Source organism: Leopardus geoffroyi, chromosome D2 (genome assembly GCF_018350155.1).
Source record: "Leopardus geoffroyi isolate Oge1 chromosome D2, O.geoffroyi_Oge1_pat1.0, whole genome shotgun sequence".
Taxonomy (NCBI): domain Eukaryota; kingdom Metazoa; phylum Chordata; class Mammalia; order Carnivora; family Felidae; genus Leopardus; species Leopardus geoffroyi.
Genome location: NC_059334.1, coordinates 54,947,703 through 54,963,343, shown reverse-complemented (window position 1 = coordinate 54,963,343; position 15,641 = coordinate 54,947,703). Strand labels below are relative to the sequence as shown.

General features: G+C 37.6%; 1 protein-coding gene across 6 annotated transcripts in view; it reads right to left on the bottom strand.

Annotated features, from left to right (window-relative positions):
- Positions 1-15,641, bottom strand: part of TBC1D12 (TBC1 domain family member 12) — a 140,750-nt gene that overhangs the window by 49,670 nt on the left and 75,439 nt on the right. For all 6 annotated transcript variants that reach the window (XM_045438280.1, XM_045438278.1, XM_045438279.1 and 3 more), the window contains one exon: positions 5,913-6,028. In XM_045438280.1, coding sequence (XP_045294236.1) covers positions 5,913-6,028 — 116 coding nt within the window. The remainder of the gene's footprint in view (positions 1-5,912; positions 6,029-15,641) is intronic.

The following is a 15,641-nucleotide window of genomic DNA, read 5'->3' as shown; positions in this document are numbered from 1 at the left end:
TTTCCATACGTCTCAATAAAAGACTAGCCTAGACTTAAGGGCACAACTTGGGGGATCTGGTCTTCTATTTACTGAGAAAGTGGAATTAGATCTAAACAGATCTCTCCTCTGCACAACTTTACAGTCCCTCCACATGGCTTAGACCAGTACTAACCCTTGCTGCAATGATAAAAATGTTCTTTCGTGCTGTTAAAATGTAGTAGCCACTAGCCGCACGTAGCTACTGAGCACCTGAAATGTGACTAGTGTGCCTGAGGGAATGAATTTTCTATTTTATTTAACTTTAATTAATTAAATTTAAATTTAGATAGCCACCTGTGGCTAGTTGTTACCATAATGGAGACTCTAGGTCTAGACTCTAGAAAAAGAAGGAACCGTAACTTGCCATCCAGGTCATTTATGTAAGGGAATGGATCTAAATTCGAATAAGCACAAAGATCACAGATTTTAAGTAAACACAGAACTACGCCTCAAAACCATGATTATAAAGGCCTAATTAATTAATAAAAAGAGTACAGTCCCTTTATATGCATTATTGTTTCACTGACACTCACACCTTGGTTTTTCCAGATAACTCCCCAAACTATGTTGACCTAGTCCTGAAAGATTTTGAGAAGAGGCAAACAGATAGCTTTATTTGTGCCAGTCGTAAGTACGTCAGTCTTAGCATGAAATAATTTGCAGGAAGGAGTTAAACACTGTTCAGGAAACAGAACTTTTCAGAGAGTCCTATGTCAGGTTTTTCTATTGTGATTTCAGTTTTTTGAAAATGAGTACTTATATATGTACTCCAACACAAAATAGTAAACAAATAATTGGCTTATTAATTATTATAAGTCTTGGTATCCCCTTCTTCCAATCATCATAAATGCAAAAACCTTGGTACATAGTACAGAGTACAAATTCAATGGTCCAAACATGAAGAGTCCATATGGTAAACGTCCTAACCAATCTTTGATACTTTGAGGAAGACCAGAATTTTTAGTACCCTAAGCTAGACAGTGAATGAATAAAACATAAAACAAATACATACACAGACTTGTTTTTTTGTGTTTTTTTCTTCCAAAAAAATCACTAATTTTGCAGTCATTTGCCTAGGGAACTAATTAAAAAAATAGGATTCTTCAGTCTTGAAAATCAAAGGCTGAGTGAATAAAATCAACCAGGAAAAACTAAGCACCTCATTCAGTACTCTTAGACACTCTAAGAAAAAGATAAGGTTTACTATTGTCCCTTAGAAAAATGTCAATTAGTTAGGTGGTCAAGAGAAGAAACCATTAATGAATATCTAAGATAGTGGATCATGCTAAAAAACATGGTAAGAACATTTGCTGCTTTTCAAAGCTATCACATAAAAACCTATATCAAAAAAAAATTTTTTTTGATGTTTATTTATTTTTGAGACAGAGAATGTGAAAAAGCAGGGGAAGAGCAAAAAGAGGGAGACAGAGGATGGGAAGATGGCTCCACACAGACAGCAGACAGCCTCATGGGGGGTTCAAACTCAAGAACTGTAAGATCATGACCTGAGTTGAAGTCAGATGCTTAACGACTGAGCCACCCAGGTGCCCTTATACTTTACTTTTTTGTCACCTTTTACTTGCACCTTTAAGAATTTCTCCACTTTGTTTGGTACTGTGTGTACAGTAACTCAGCCAAGAAGCCAGAAGAGAAAGAGACGTAGCTCTATCCATTGGTGGTTTTAAAAAAAGTCCCATAAGCATCAGTGATTTAAAACATAGAAGAGTGGGGCGCCTGCGTGGCTCAGTTAAGCATCTGACTTAGGCTCAGGTCATGATCTCACGGTTCACGAGTTTGAGCCCCATGTCAGGCTCTGTGCTGACAGCTCAGAGCCTGGAGCCTGCTTCACATTCTGTGTCTCCCTCTCTCTCTGCCCCTCCCCTGCTCATGCTCTGTCTGTCTCTCTCTCAAAAATAAACATTAAAAAAATTTTATAAAAAAAATAGTAACACAGAAGAGGTTCCTATCAACACAGCTCATATGGATACTCTTACCTTCCTGTCCAAGGCTGGCTTTATTATGAGGTGGGTTAAGGGAGGAGTAGGCAGAGAGAAAATTCCTGTATTTGAAATCTGAGGACTTCAGATGATTAAATACTACAGCTGCTTCATACATAAAGAAGTTTCAACTATAAAAACCTACGCAGCCAATGATTCTGGATGTTTCTGCAAAATTACAGAAGCTAAGAAAAGAAAAGTGGCACCAATTCACAAATTCCCTTTGCAAGGGGAAACTCCTCCTCTCCTCCCATTATCACTGTGATCTATGAAAGAGGAAGTTTCCAACATCAATTTCATGTTGAGGGAAAACTTCTGTCCCTCTCTCCACCCCCTTGCAGATGCCACCTTAACAGAACTTGGCTGCATTCCGAAACAGAACAAAACTACAGATTACATAAGTTTCTGCTCCAAATTCTCAGCTTGTGAAGGTAAGGCTGAACTGGCTCAAATATATTTATTATATTTATATTTATATATATATATTTATATATATAATATTTATTGATTATATAAATTAATAATTATATTATATAATATTATATAAATTAACAATTAAACCTGCATTGTTTATTGATTATATAAATGTTAATTCATATAAATCACTTTCTCCCAAAAGACCCCTTCAATTTTAGAAAGGTGAGCAAAATTTGTAATTAAATCACAATATCTCAGGGGCACCTGGGTGGCTCAGTCAGTTAAGCATCCGACTTCACTTCAGGTCATGATCTCATGGTTTGTGAGTTCAAGCTCTGCACTGGGCTCTGGGCTGACAGCTCAGAGCCTGGAGCCTGCTTTGGATTCTGGGTCAGTGTGTCTGTCTGTCTCTGTCTGTCTTTGTCTCTCTCTGTCTCTCGCTCTCTCTCTCTCTCTCCCTCCCTCCCCTGCTCATGCTCTGTCTGCCTCTCAAAAATAAATAAACATGAAGCCAAAACATAAGAGACTCTTAAAAACTGAGAACTGAGGGTTGATGGGGGATGGGAGGGGAAAAAAAAAGAGAGGGTGAGAGCCAAACCATAAGGGACTCTTAAAAACTAAGAATAAACTGAGGGTTGATGGGGGGTGGAAGGGAGGGGAAAGTGGGTGATGGGCACTGAGGAGGGCACCTGTTGGGATGAGCACTGGGTGTTATATGGAAACCAATTTGACAATAAATTTCATATTAAAAATAAACATTAAAAAAATTTTTTTTTAATCACAGCATCTCAGAGCTGAGTGGAACAGTAGCTATCAACTTGAATCTCTGTATTACAGATGAACAAACTCACACAAATAGCATAGAAGCTGTAATATTTATAACTAATATATTAATTTCAGAGAGTAGAGTGAAAAAAGTCATTTCTTTCGGTTGTTTATACATTTTTGGTACACTGAGATCCTCTTATAAATTTATTTTGTCTAGTGTACTATTTCAAGTTCCAATTTCATGGAACTCCTTATATAAGTTATAAGAAAAATTTAATATATTGAAATCACTGAAGGTTGAAGCCAAAGACTTAACTGAATGGAAAAGATAAAGCCTAGAGGCATCTGGTGGCTCAGTCGGTTAAGTGTCTGACTCGATCTTGGCTCAGGTCATGATCTCATACTTCTTGAGTTCAAGCCCTGCATCAGGCTCTGTGCTAACAGCACAGAGCTGGCTTGGGATTCAGTGTCTCCCTTTCTCTGTCCCTCCTCTGCTTGTATTCTCTCTCTAGCCCTCAAAATAAATAAACAAACTTACAAAAAAAAAAAAAAAAAAAAAAAGATAAATCCTAGTCCTTAAAGAATTAGGTAGGTAAGAAGTGGAAATAAGATATTTGCATCCCAAGTGAGGGCAATAAATGAGCAAAGGCATGAAGGCAGGACTTAAAGAAATAGGTTTGGTTGTAAATAAAGTGTGGTGTAAAGAAAAATATGGCCTGAACACTAGAACAGAACTTTTTGCATGGTATTTTTATGAACTTCTGGGAAGAAATGAACAGTCCTGGTAAAGAGCTTAATCCATTTTGGATGAATTTTAACAAGTTTAAGAACACTCTTCCGAATGCGGTTATCTACCTGCTCAGCGTCAAGAGTCTGAAGATCTTTAACCAGGTATTCTCTTCTTGCTTATCTGACCACTCTTTGAATTGGCCTGGTTAATTCTCCTCCCTGGCAGCAAGACTGAAATGAAACTTTGACATGTTCTCATAACTGAATTTCTGAAAAACTCTTTAAAATTTTTTTTAAAGTTTATTTGAGAGAGAGAAAGAGAGAGGGAGAGAATATGAGAGTGAGCACGCGTTGGGGAGAGGCAGGGAGAGGGAGAGAGAGAAAATCCCAAGCAGGCTCCACACTGTCAGCACAGAGCCTGATGCGGGGTTCAAACTCACAAATCACGAGATCATGACCTGAGCTGAAATCTAGAGTTTGACCCTTAACTGACTGAGCCACCCAATTTTTTTTAAAGTAGGCTCCACACCCAACATGGGGCTAGAACTCATGACCCTAAGATCAAGAGTAGGATACTCCTCTTACTGAGCCAGTCAGGTGCCGCTAAAAAGCTTTTTTTTTTTTAAACCAATGGAAAAATGAAATATGAACATATTCAGCAAATCCTTAAAAAGGAGTGTCATGATCACACTTTCTTTAGTATGAAGGAATGTAACAAGAATAAAAAAAAAAAAATAATGTACTTACGTCCAACCTTTCTTCTCTCAGAATGTCTAAAAAATATTCAATTCAACCTCTGCCTGTTTGGCCCCAGATTCTTTTATTATGCTCCCCATGATAATGGGTGGAAAAAGGTGCAGATCAGGAAACTGACAAGACAGGTTAGGCATTTTTTACACTGGAAGGAAAGAGAAGTCTAGAAGAAAAAGAGTAGATCCAGAGAGCCCAAGAAGGGGGAAGAAGTTAAGAACCAAGGGGTCTTGCTTTAGGGAAGGTGTGTTTTGTATGATAACAAATCAGAGACAGTGTTTTAAAGAACAGCAGCTTTGTGGAAGGCTCAGATGGGAAGGGCAGAAAAAGGGAAGGGAAGAATTTAAATTGGTTTTGTTGGGTATTTCTATTCTTTGGGGCGCCTGGGTGGCTCAGTCGGTTGAACATATGAGTTCAGCTCAGGTCATGATCTCATTGCTCATGCATTTGAGCCCCGCATGGAGCCTGCTCCTATCAGTGCAGAGCCCACTTTGGATCTTCTGTCCCCCTCTCTCTGCCCCTTACCCACTTGAGCTGTCTCTTTCTCAAAAACAAAATAATAAAAAATAACATATTCTTCTTTTTAAAGCTTTTCTTTATTTTGAGAGAGAGCGAGAGAAGGTGTACGTGTGCACAGAGGAGGGGTTGAGGGGGGACAGAGAGAATCCCAAGCAGGCTCCACGCTGTCAGCACAAAGCTTGATGAGAGGCTCGATCCCATGGACCGCAAGATCATGACCTGAGCTGAAATCAAGAGTCGGACGTTTAACCAAGTGAGCCACCCAGGTGCTTCAAGAATATATTCTTAATAATAGTAAACTAACTAGTTGACAAATCAGTAGTTATTATTTCAAGCTCCCAAATTTCAAAATTTGTCCAAAAGGCAAAGACCAATACATCTTAAGTACCTATTAAATGGCAAGAAAGGAAAAATAAATGCCTTATCTTGTTAAGATAAGGCAGGAGGGTTGAAGTAAGAATAGATATAAAAAGCCATCTAAGATTTATGTTTCATTCATTGGCTTAGAGATACTTCTAGAAAATATATATAAAGTTTGCACATCAATAATATATTCTTCCTTATTAGTTTTAGGATACATGACTGAGATTTTTAAAATTTTCTTAAAGCCATTTCTGTATTCAATTCTTACATTTTGTGTGAAATAGTAAGCAAGATTAAATTGAAGTTTAAAATATAAACAGTGTGCCTGATGACCACCATAATACTTACGATGGTCGATCCTCAAGAATCAGGGCGGTGGTAGAAAGTGGTTCAAATTCAAAATTCTTACGTCTTGAAGACTGAGGTGGTGGTTTACAGGTCCTCCCTGTTCGTGCTTCATACTCCTAGAAGAGATTAAAACATACTTTATGCAGAGTCTTTTCCAATTTTCAGTTTGTATTATTAAATCTGTATCATTAAGAATGTTATACTATTGTAAAAAATATATTGAATTCATACATTAATTTGGTAAAAATATCAGGCAGACAAAAAAAAAAAAAAAGTCACTTTTTTCCCTGAAGCAAACTAAATCATGAGTTTATATTACATATAAAGTATCAAAGTATGTTAAGAGAGAGGGAAGATACAAATGCACTATGTTAATGAGGGAAGGCTTTAGGGTGCCTTCTATGGTATCAGCTACCCAAGTCCAGCTTTGAATAATCTACAATCAGATAAACCTACTTTCTAAACCTTCAGCCAGATCAATAATGGAAATGTTGACACAAGATATAGATAATCCTATTGTAATGCTTTGAAGATCTCTCTCAAAAGTAACACTGAACCTGTAACCAAATACTGGTTTTCAATTTCGACCTACTTTGAATCTAAATACTATAAATCTACCTACTAGTCTAAATTTAAACAGCAATTTACCATCATGTATTATCTAAAAATATGGCAAAAGATTGTCAAATACATAATTAAAATTAAGACACTATTATTATGGTATTTTTCTAATTCATCTGAACTGATGATCCTATCATTCAAAAAACAACTGAAATTAATTTGACATGTTCTTGGTGGACACCTTTATATTTCTACAGTTGAGCATTTTTTCATAAATGTTCACAAATTTATACTGAAATTATTTCTACAAATTTAAGAACAATAACAAGCTTACAGGATTATAATTTCCAGAGTCCACATTTTCTCCTTTCTAAAAATATAAGCAAATAAAAACAAATCGATCTAGATTTGATCATCTCCAGATAACAAATACAATTTTAATGAAATTCTCAAAGATAACACACAATTTCATGAGTAGATCTGCAAGTCTTTACTGGCAGCTACAGAAAACATTAATTTAAATGAAGAAAATGAAATGCACTTAAAGTGATCAAGTGTTTCACTTACTGCCTGTTTTCCTACCATGGCCTATAATTCTTTTTGTATTATCTTTTCCAACTTCTATTTTCCCCTACCAAATCAAACAGTTGTAAAATAATAAACTGATGGTTCTACCTTTCTTAAAAATGTGATGGTCTTATTGAAACTTAACCTTCTAATTTGAGATATTTTTAAAAAATTTATGCTGTCAATCATTTTCTATAAACTCCAGTTTACGGTTACTGCCAGTGTTTATAAAGGTTTATATTATTATTTTATAATTCTTTAGTTCTGCATCTCCCTTTCCATCTAATAAATCTATGCTCTGTTAATCTGAGAGCTCCTTTGGATAATTATGCTGGATTTTTAGAGACTTCTTTCTCAAGTTATTTAACACTCTGTATGCCCTTTTTATTAACTCCCATCCCAAAGAACTGTATAGCTTTCAGAGTCAAAACGTCATTTTTCTTTTTCATAAATTTTCTTTCCTAACATCTAGGATATATATATGTAATTATGATCAATATTTTTTTATTTTAAATGTTTCTTTAAAAATCTTTTTTAATGTTGATTTTTTTTTGAGAGCGAGAGCGTGCGCGCACCAGCAGGGGAGGGGCAGAGAGAGAGGCAGAGAGAGAAAGAATCCAAAGTGGTCTCCGTGCTACCAGCGCAGAGTCCAACTCGGGGCTGGAACTCACACAAACTGTGAGATCATGACATGACCTGAAATCAAGAGTCAGATGCTTAGCAGACTGAGCTACCCAGGCGCTCCATGATCAGTGTTTCTTTTCTTTATTACAAACTCAAATATAACAAATCCCCCTTACTGCTAATGTTTTTCTTATTAAAAATCATAGATGCTAGACATACATGAGGTTTCTTTAATCATTTAAATGGCACTCTGTTTTCCTACAATGTGACCTGGTCTCATTGCCAGACAGAATACAATGAATATCATCCAATGAAGTATTTCCCAAATAAATGCTTTAAACATTTAACACATTTGATCCTTGAAATAAACCTGTGAAGCACTTAACTCACAACAGAGGAAACTAAGGCACAAAGACATACAGACTTGCGTAAGGTCATAAATGGCAGACTGCGTAGCTCCAGAGCCTGGCTTTCTAACAATCTATTACCTTACTACATTAACAGTCAAGTTGCTGTCTCTAACAATTTAAAAGAATTAGATAAAATCATTCAGTGAGAGAATAATGGGGATTTTTAAAGTGGATAGATCAAGCTGACACTATATCACTGATTCAACTAAACATCACAAGAAGACACCAGTTGGTGTCTCCTGTTATGATGCAATATGAAATATTCTTGTCAAAAGAAAAATCAAAGTTTAATATTATTAAGCCTCTAGAATTGTGCTCTCCAATATGGTAGTCAAAAGAAGTGATAATTGGGGTGCTTGGGTGGCTGAGTCGGTTGAACATCCGACTTCAGCTCAGGTCATGATCTCAAGGTTCGTGGGTTCCAGTCCCACACTGGGCTCGCTGCTGTCAGTGAAGTGCCCGCTTTGAATATCCTGTCCCCCACATCTATGCCCCTCCCCAGCTCTCTCTTTCTCTCTCTCTCAAAAATAAATTTAAAAAAATTTTAAAAAAGAAGTGATAACCAACTATGTCACATATGCTTAAATATACATTAAAAAAACATCAAGGGATCTGAACTATGAGGAGGTTCTCCTATGGAGGACGGGACTAGGAATGAAGGAGACTTGTTTTACTTTAACATATTCAGTATTATCTGAATTTTCTTACAAGAAGAAATAAAGTATTTTGTAAGAGAGATCATTTACAGTCATGGTCGATAATGGACAAAGATTTTACTGAAGAGGTAGGATCAGAACTGGGGCAAAAATGATGGGTATTAATTCCGCAGGCAGAAAGGACTGGAAAGAACAAGTCAGAGGGAAGGGGTGGGGAAGCAAAGGCATGGATCAGGGAAACACATTAATTTCACTGAATATGGAAAAGGATGAGAAATAAGGCTGGAAACATGTAGGCTAAATTATGGAATTTTCCATTCATATAAATATTTGGAATCATAAGCAAAATGGAGAGCCACTGAAAGTCTAGATAAAGCCTACCTTCTTTCTTATTTTTTTTTTTCAACATTTATTTATTTTTGGGACAGAGAGAGACAGAGCATGAACGGGGGAGGGGCAGAGAGAGGGAGACACAGAATCGGAAACAGGCTCCAGGCTCTGAGCCATCAGCCCAGAGCCTGACTCGGGGCTCGAACTCACGGATCGCGAGATAGTGACCTAAGCTGAAGTCGGACGCCTAACCGACTGTGCCACCCAGGCGCCCCTCTTATTTTTTTTTTTAAAGTAGGCTCTATGGCCAATGTGGGGCCTGAACTCAGAACCCCAAGCCCAAGAGCTGCATGCTCTACTGACTGAGGCAGTCAGGTACCCCTAAAGCCACTAAAAATTAACCAAATAAGTACACATTTAATATAAAAGGTGACACAAAAAGAGGTACCTAAATATCATTTATGTATCTACCTTACAAATGAGCTTTATACACAATTGTCATTCAAGAATTTTTCACAAGAAAGAAGTTGTAGGTCTTGCATTTCCCATCAGACATCCTTAGCATAAAAATGCTTTAAGATTCTAGAGGGTTATGAACCAAAAAACCTTAGAAACACAGTATCAATCCAGCCCTAAATTAAAACAGCATAGATTTATATACCCGAATGACTCAAATATTAATTTGAATTGAACTAAAAATGCTACTCTAATGTGATTAAAGTTACAAATTATATTAGAAATAGTAAAATATTAATAAGCATCAGTACTTTCAAAATTGATCACATGATGATATCCTTTAGTTAGGTTTTTTTTTTTTCAATCACATATAACAAAAACCCAACTCAAACAGACGTAGGCAAATTTATCAGATCACAGGACTGAATATTCCACACACTTAGCTAACTTTGGTCTTTGACCAAGAGGTTCTGCCAGTCTCTCAGCCATGTCCTCTGAGTGTGGGCTTCATCGAGAGGCTGGCTTGCTGCTCACAGAAATGAATGCAGCAATGCCAGTTGTCACATCCTTATGATGTAACTTTCAAAGATCCCTCAGCTGCTCTTCTAGTAACTCTCAGAAAAGAGAACTTCCTGGAAGTTCTCAGTAAGTATCTCACTCCACAAGCATCAGTGACCTGAGAAATAAACCTCATCAATGAGTCCATCAGAGCCTGTAGCTGAAGCAGATCACATGACTCTCAAGTAACTCTTGAGTCCAGGGCAGTAGGCAGTCACAGTGCTCACATGATGGAAAAGTAGTTGAAACAATATATCATGGATGGAATTCACTTTAATTCCACGTGTATCATGTCGTAAAAATTACCCATACGTTTCTTCAACAAAAGTTTAATAATGAGCTAAGCACTGGTAATTTTATAGGCTATAAAGGAACTTTACAATATTAAAGAGCAACTGGAAATATCATAGCCCAAGGAAATCAGTAAATAATGCTATCTACAGTACATCCACTGTCTGAAAATACTGTTAAGACTCTGCCTCATTTTCTGTCAAAAAAAAAAATCAGTTTTAACTGACCTATTTTATGAGTAGTTGCCAAATATAAGAAAAGAAATATTTAATATATGCAATGTATTTCTATGGGATGTTGTAATGAAGCCTATTTATTATTTTTATCATTTAATTTGTTCTTTTTCACTCAAAAAAATCTGTCCTATGCAATATGTTTAACTGCAGTAACTAGAATAGTAGGTAAACTAATGCTTAGGGCAGGCAGACAAATATCTGTAGAATAATTTATTCTGCTACTACAAAAATTCTGCATCAGGCAAGCAATAAATTCTAAGCCTGATCAAAAGATGGTACTTAATTGTTGTTATTTCCATGAATGTAAAGTAGAAAAACTATTAATTTTGAACAGCAAAGTACAATTTGGAGAAGACACATTATCCTGAAGTTACCTCGATCAATGCTAATCTGGAAGGTCACTTGTTGATTAGCGAGTTTTGTTGTTTGCTTAACTGGAGTAGAAGAAACTGAATGTAAAGTAAGGATTTCTGGAGGTATAACCATCCAACTGCAAACTACCGTAAAGAGCCTTTAAACATAACCTTAAAAAGCAACATACTAAGAGACTTTGTTGCAGAGATGATAATTTTATAGCTATGGAACAAATAAAAGAAAAAATATAATGCATTTGGAAATTTAAGACTTGAGACAAAATTTCTCATAAGAAGATAATACATAGAATCAAAAAGCACTGTTATCTTCTATACCTTGAACAAGAGTGAAAGTAATGTGCTCTGGGGTTAGAGACTTCAAAACTGGTCACAGTGATGCTGAACATATTGATGTCAAAGATGTATACAACAGTTTTGAATAAAAAAGCACTATTTCTTTCTTTTAAGTTTGAGAGAAAGAGAGCATGTGCGTGCAGGAGGAGGAGAGAGCAAATCCATGGTGACAATAAAGAATGCCGGACTCAGTCTCACAAACCAGGAGCTCATGACCTGAGCCGAAACCAAAGTCACATGCTTAACCAACTGAGCCACCAGGTAACCCCAACGCACTATTTCTTAATACATTATTTTATATACTATATGATTTGAATATGTAATTAGAAATTTAAATAAGCATTTTACTTACATCTATATTCCTAAAAATTATACACACATACCAACACACATGTTGGCCAATTCTTCAGAAACATAGGTAGATTCCCCTTTGGTGGACTAGGTAATTCATACCAACTTTCTTGGTGAAAACAACCTTTGTGACAATCCCTGACAAAGGGGAAACAAGGCAAGCTTAAGGATCACCCCATTGTGCATGAAGGCTATTCTGGACATCAGTACAGAAAGGGAAAATTCAAACAAAAACTGGCTGTTAGTTTAGAACAGCTGAAGGAGGCCAAAGTTTGTGTGCCAGAGTAGCAGAAAAGAAAACACTCCACTGAGAAAGAACTCTAGGAATCTGTATAGGAGTCCTGTTGAGTCTTCACCTGAATACTAACCTGTACATATGGTAAGGCCAAACACAAGTCTGGGAAAAAAACAACTATTGGGAAAAGAACAATTACCTGGGAACAGTAAGCAAAACAGTCCCCCAGAGCTCATTCAGGGATGAGAAGTATTCATATTCCCACCAACCAAAATGTAAAGTCATCACTGAATACACAGGCCATTTAGGAGAGACCTAAATATTCACACCCATCTGAAACTACGCAAGTCAGAAGAGAATGGACAAATCTTTAAATGCTGAAAGAAAAAAAATAATAAAACAACGGGGGGGGGGGGTGGTGAACCGTGCTGACTTAGAATTCAATACCAAGAGAAAAGATCTTTCAGAAATGAAAGTGTAGCATAGGGTGCCCAGCAGGCTCAGCTGGTAGAGCATGTGACTCTTATTCTTGGTGTCCTGAGTTCAAGCCCCACACTGGGCAGAGTTTACTTAAAAAAAAAAAAAAAAAAAAGAGAGAGAGCGCGCACGCATATATTAACATTTTTTTCAAACAAACAAAACCCCAGAATCTGAGGTCAGTAGACCTGAACTAGAAGATATTTTAAAGGGCATTTTTCAGGGGTGCCTGGGTGGTGACTTAGTGGGTTAAACATCCAACTCTTGATTTTGCCTTAGGTCATGATCTCACGATTATGGAATCAAGCCCCAAGTTGGGCTCCACGCTGACAATGCAGGAGCCTGCTTGGGGTTCTCGCTCTCCCTCTCTCTCTGCCCCTCCCCTGCTCATGCTCTCTTGCTCTCTCTCAAAATAAACAAACATTTAAAAAATTTTTTTAATGTTTATTTATTTTTGAAGGAAAGAGAGACAAAGCTTGAGCACGGAAGGGGCAGAGAGAGAGGGAGACACAGAATCCAAAGCAGGCTCCAGGCTCTGAGCTGTCAGCACAGAGGCCGACGTGGGGCTTGAACTCACGAACCGTGAGATCATGACCTGAGCTGAAGCTGGATGCCTAACTGACTGAGCCACCCAGGCGTCCCTAACATTTTTTTTAAAAAGGGGGAAAGAATATATCATATGAAAAGATGAGTTTACACAAAGAAATGAAAAGCACCAAAATAGTAAATATGGAAAAATATAAGACATTTTGGAAGACATGAAGAATTTAAAAATGTTAAAGGATATATGACTACTTAGAGCAAAAATATTATCAATTTATTAAGGGGTTTACAGCAGAAAAATCAGAAGGGAAAGAATGGCAATATACTGTTATTACATTGTATTCAAATTGAGGGTAGATTGTGATAAAGTATCACAAACCCAACTTCATCAGTTCTCAACAATGTCCCGGAGATGCTTCCACGGAGTCTGTAAAGTCAAATCTGTATTCTTAATGGTTTGTCAATGTATTAACATGAGCTCTAATGGTGCTAAAGCAATGTTAAATATAACTAGCACAAATCAAGGCAATGGCACGAAACTGTACTACTAATCACTGTATTCTTTGTGGCATGCACTCAAAGTTAAAAAACTAAAGGGGAATAGAGTAGGTCTGGCCAGTTTAAGAATGTCTATGATTAAACAGTAAATATCACTTATTATAGGTCAAGATTTAATATAATTAACATCTCTTTAATATTCTACGTGATAAAAGGAGACATATACATAAGGAACTTCTGCTGCACACGAAGTACAATGGTTGTCTAGAGAAAAAGCATTTGTCCAGTTATTTGAGTGACAAACTGGACAAACCTCTTTTATTATAGGCACTATTTTTAATTAAAAGAAAAACTGATAGCAAGTATAGTTATTCAGAATTGAGTATCTGGTAGACATTTCCTCAAATTTGTATAAAGTAGGCACTTCATCTCCATGGTATTCCTCCAAAACAAACAAACAAACAAACAAACAAAAAACATAACCCCAGTCAAGTCATGGGGAAATCATCAAACAAACCCAAACTGTAGACATGACATAATAAACACATATATTTGGTCTGTTTCCTGGCATACAGCTCCTAAAGCCCTTGAAATCTCCTAAACAAGTGGCTTTTAGTATGCTAATGAGGTGATAGCTGAAGTCTCCTGGATATCCTAAGGATCAGGGCTGGTTGTCAGGGAGACCAAGTACTGACAAGGTTAGAACTTTCAGCCCCCTCCCTACAGCCCCCCCACCCCCCATCTCTGGAGAGGGGAGAGGTGCTGGAGATTGAGTCAATCACTAATGACCAATGATTCAATCCATTATGCCTACACAATGAAGACTCCCCCCAAAACTCTAACAAACGGCTCAGAGTACTTCTGTGCTAGTGAACATACGGGCATGTGGGAAGTGATTCCCATGGATGCTCCATGCCCCTTCCATATACCTTGCTCTATGTATCTCTTTCATATGATTATTCATGAGTTGTATCCTTTTATAATAAACCGGCAATCTTAGTAAGTAATCTGTTTTCCTGAGTTCTGTGAGTCATTCTAGCAAATTATCAAACCCAAGGAAGGAATCCTGGGAGTCTGCAATTTATAGTTGTTTGGTCAGAAGTACTAGAAGCCTGAACTTGCAATTGGCTTCAGAACTGGGAGGCAGTCGGGATGCCTGGGTGGCTCGGTCAATTAAGCATCTGACTTCGACTCAGGTCATGATCTCAAGGTTCGTGAGTTTCAGCCCCACACTGATAGAAATAAATCTGTTATAAGATGGCCGACAAGACTGATAGGGGAATTCCAGTCCCTGCCTGAAGACTCCCCTTCCGGGTTTTTCTTACTACTGGGTTTTTCTTCCCACCCTGCTTGCCAGGCTAGAACAGACTGTAAATTGTCCCCTCTGCTTATGCTCGAGGCTTAGACCTCTGGAGAGTAATCTCCTCTGAGCCCACCGGTATAAAATAAATCTCCTGCCTTCCAAGATCTCCAAGTGTCTCTTGGTTCTTCTGCTTGGTGATCCACACCAGTTTCTGTAACATGTCAGGTTCTGGTGCTGTCAGCTCAGAGCCTGGAGCCTGCTTCGGATTCTGTATTTCCCTCTTTGTCCCGTTCCCCCTCCCTCGCCCCCCCCCCCCAACTCCAGCTGTCTGTCTCTCTCTCAAAAATAAACATTAAAAAAAATTTTAAAAAGGGGCACCTGGGTGGCTCAGTCAGTTGAGCATCCAACTTCAGCTCAGGTTATGATCTCACCACCTGTGAGTTCAAGCCCTGCGTCAGGCTCTGTGCTGACAGCTCAGAGCCTGGAGCCTGCTTCAGATTCTGTGTCTGTCTCTCTCTGCCCCTCTCCCACTCACACTCTGTCTCTCTCTCTCTCTCTCTAAAATAAATGAAAACATTAAAAAATTTTTAATTAAAAAAAAGGTGAGAGGCTGTCTTCTAAGGCTGAGCTCTTAACCTGTGGAATCTGACCCACACTCCAGGTAAATAGTGTCAGAATTGAACCGAATTGTAAGACACCCAGCCGGCATCAAAAAATTGTTCAGAATAGGGGAAAAATCCTACACAGTTGGTGTCAGAAATATTGAGGGTAGAGAAAAAATAGTGGAGTTTTTCTTTTAGCAACATACATGAAAATATCTGACCTCCTCAAAAGCGTCAAGGGCATAAAAACAAGGAAAGATTGAGAAACTGTCAAAGGGCAAAAAGACATAGAAACGTTATAACAAAATACAATGTAGTATTCTG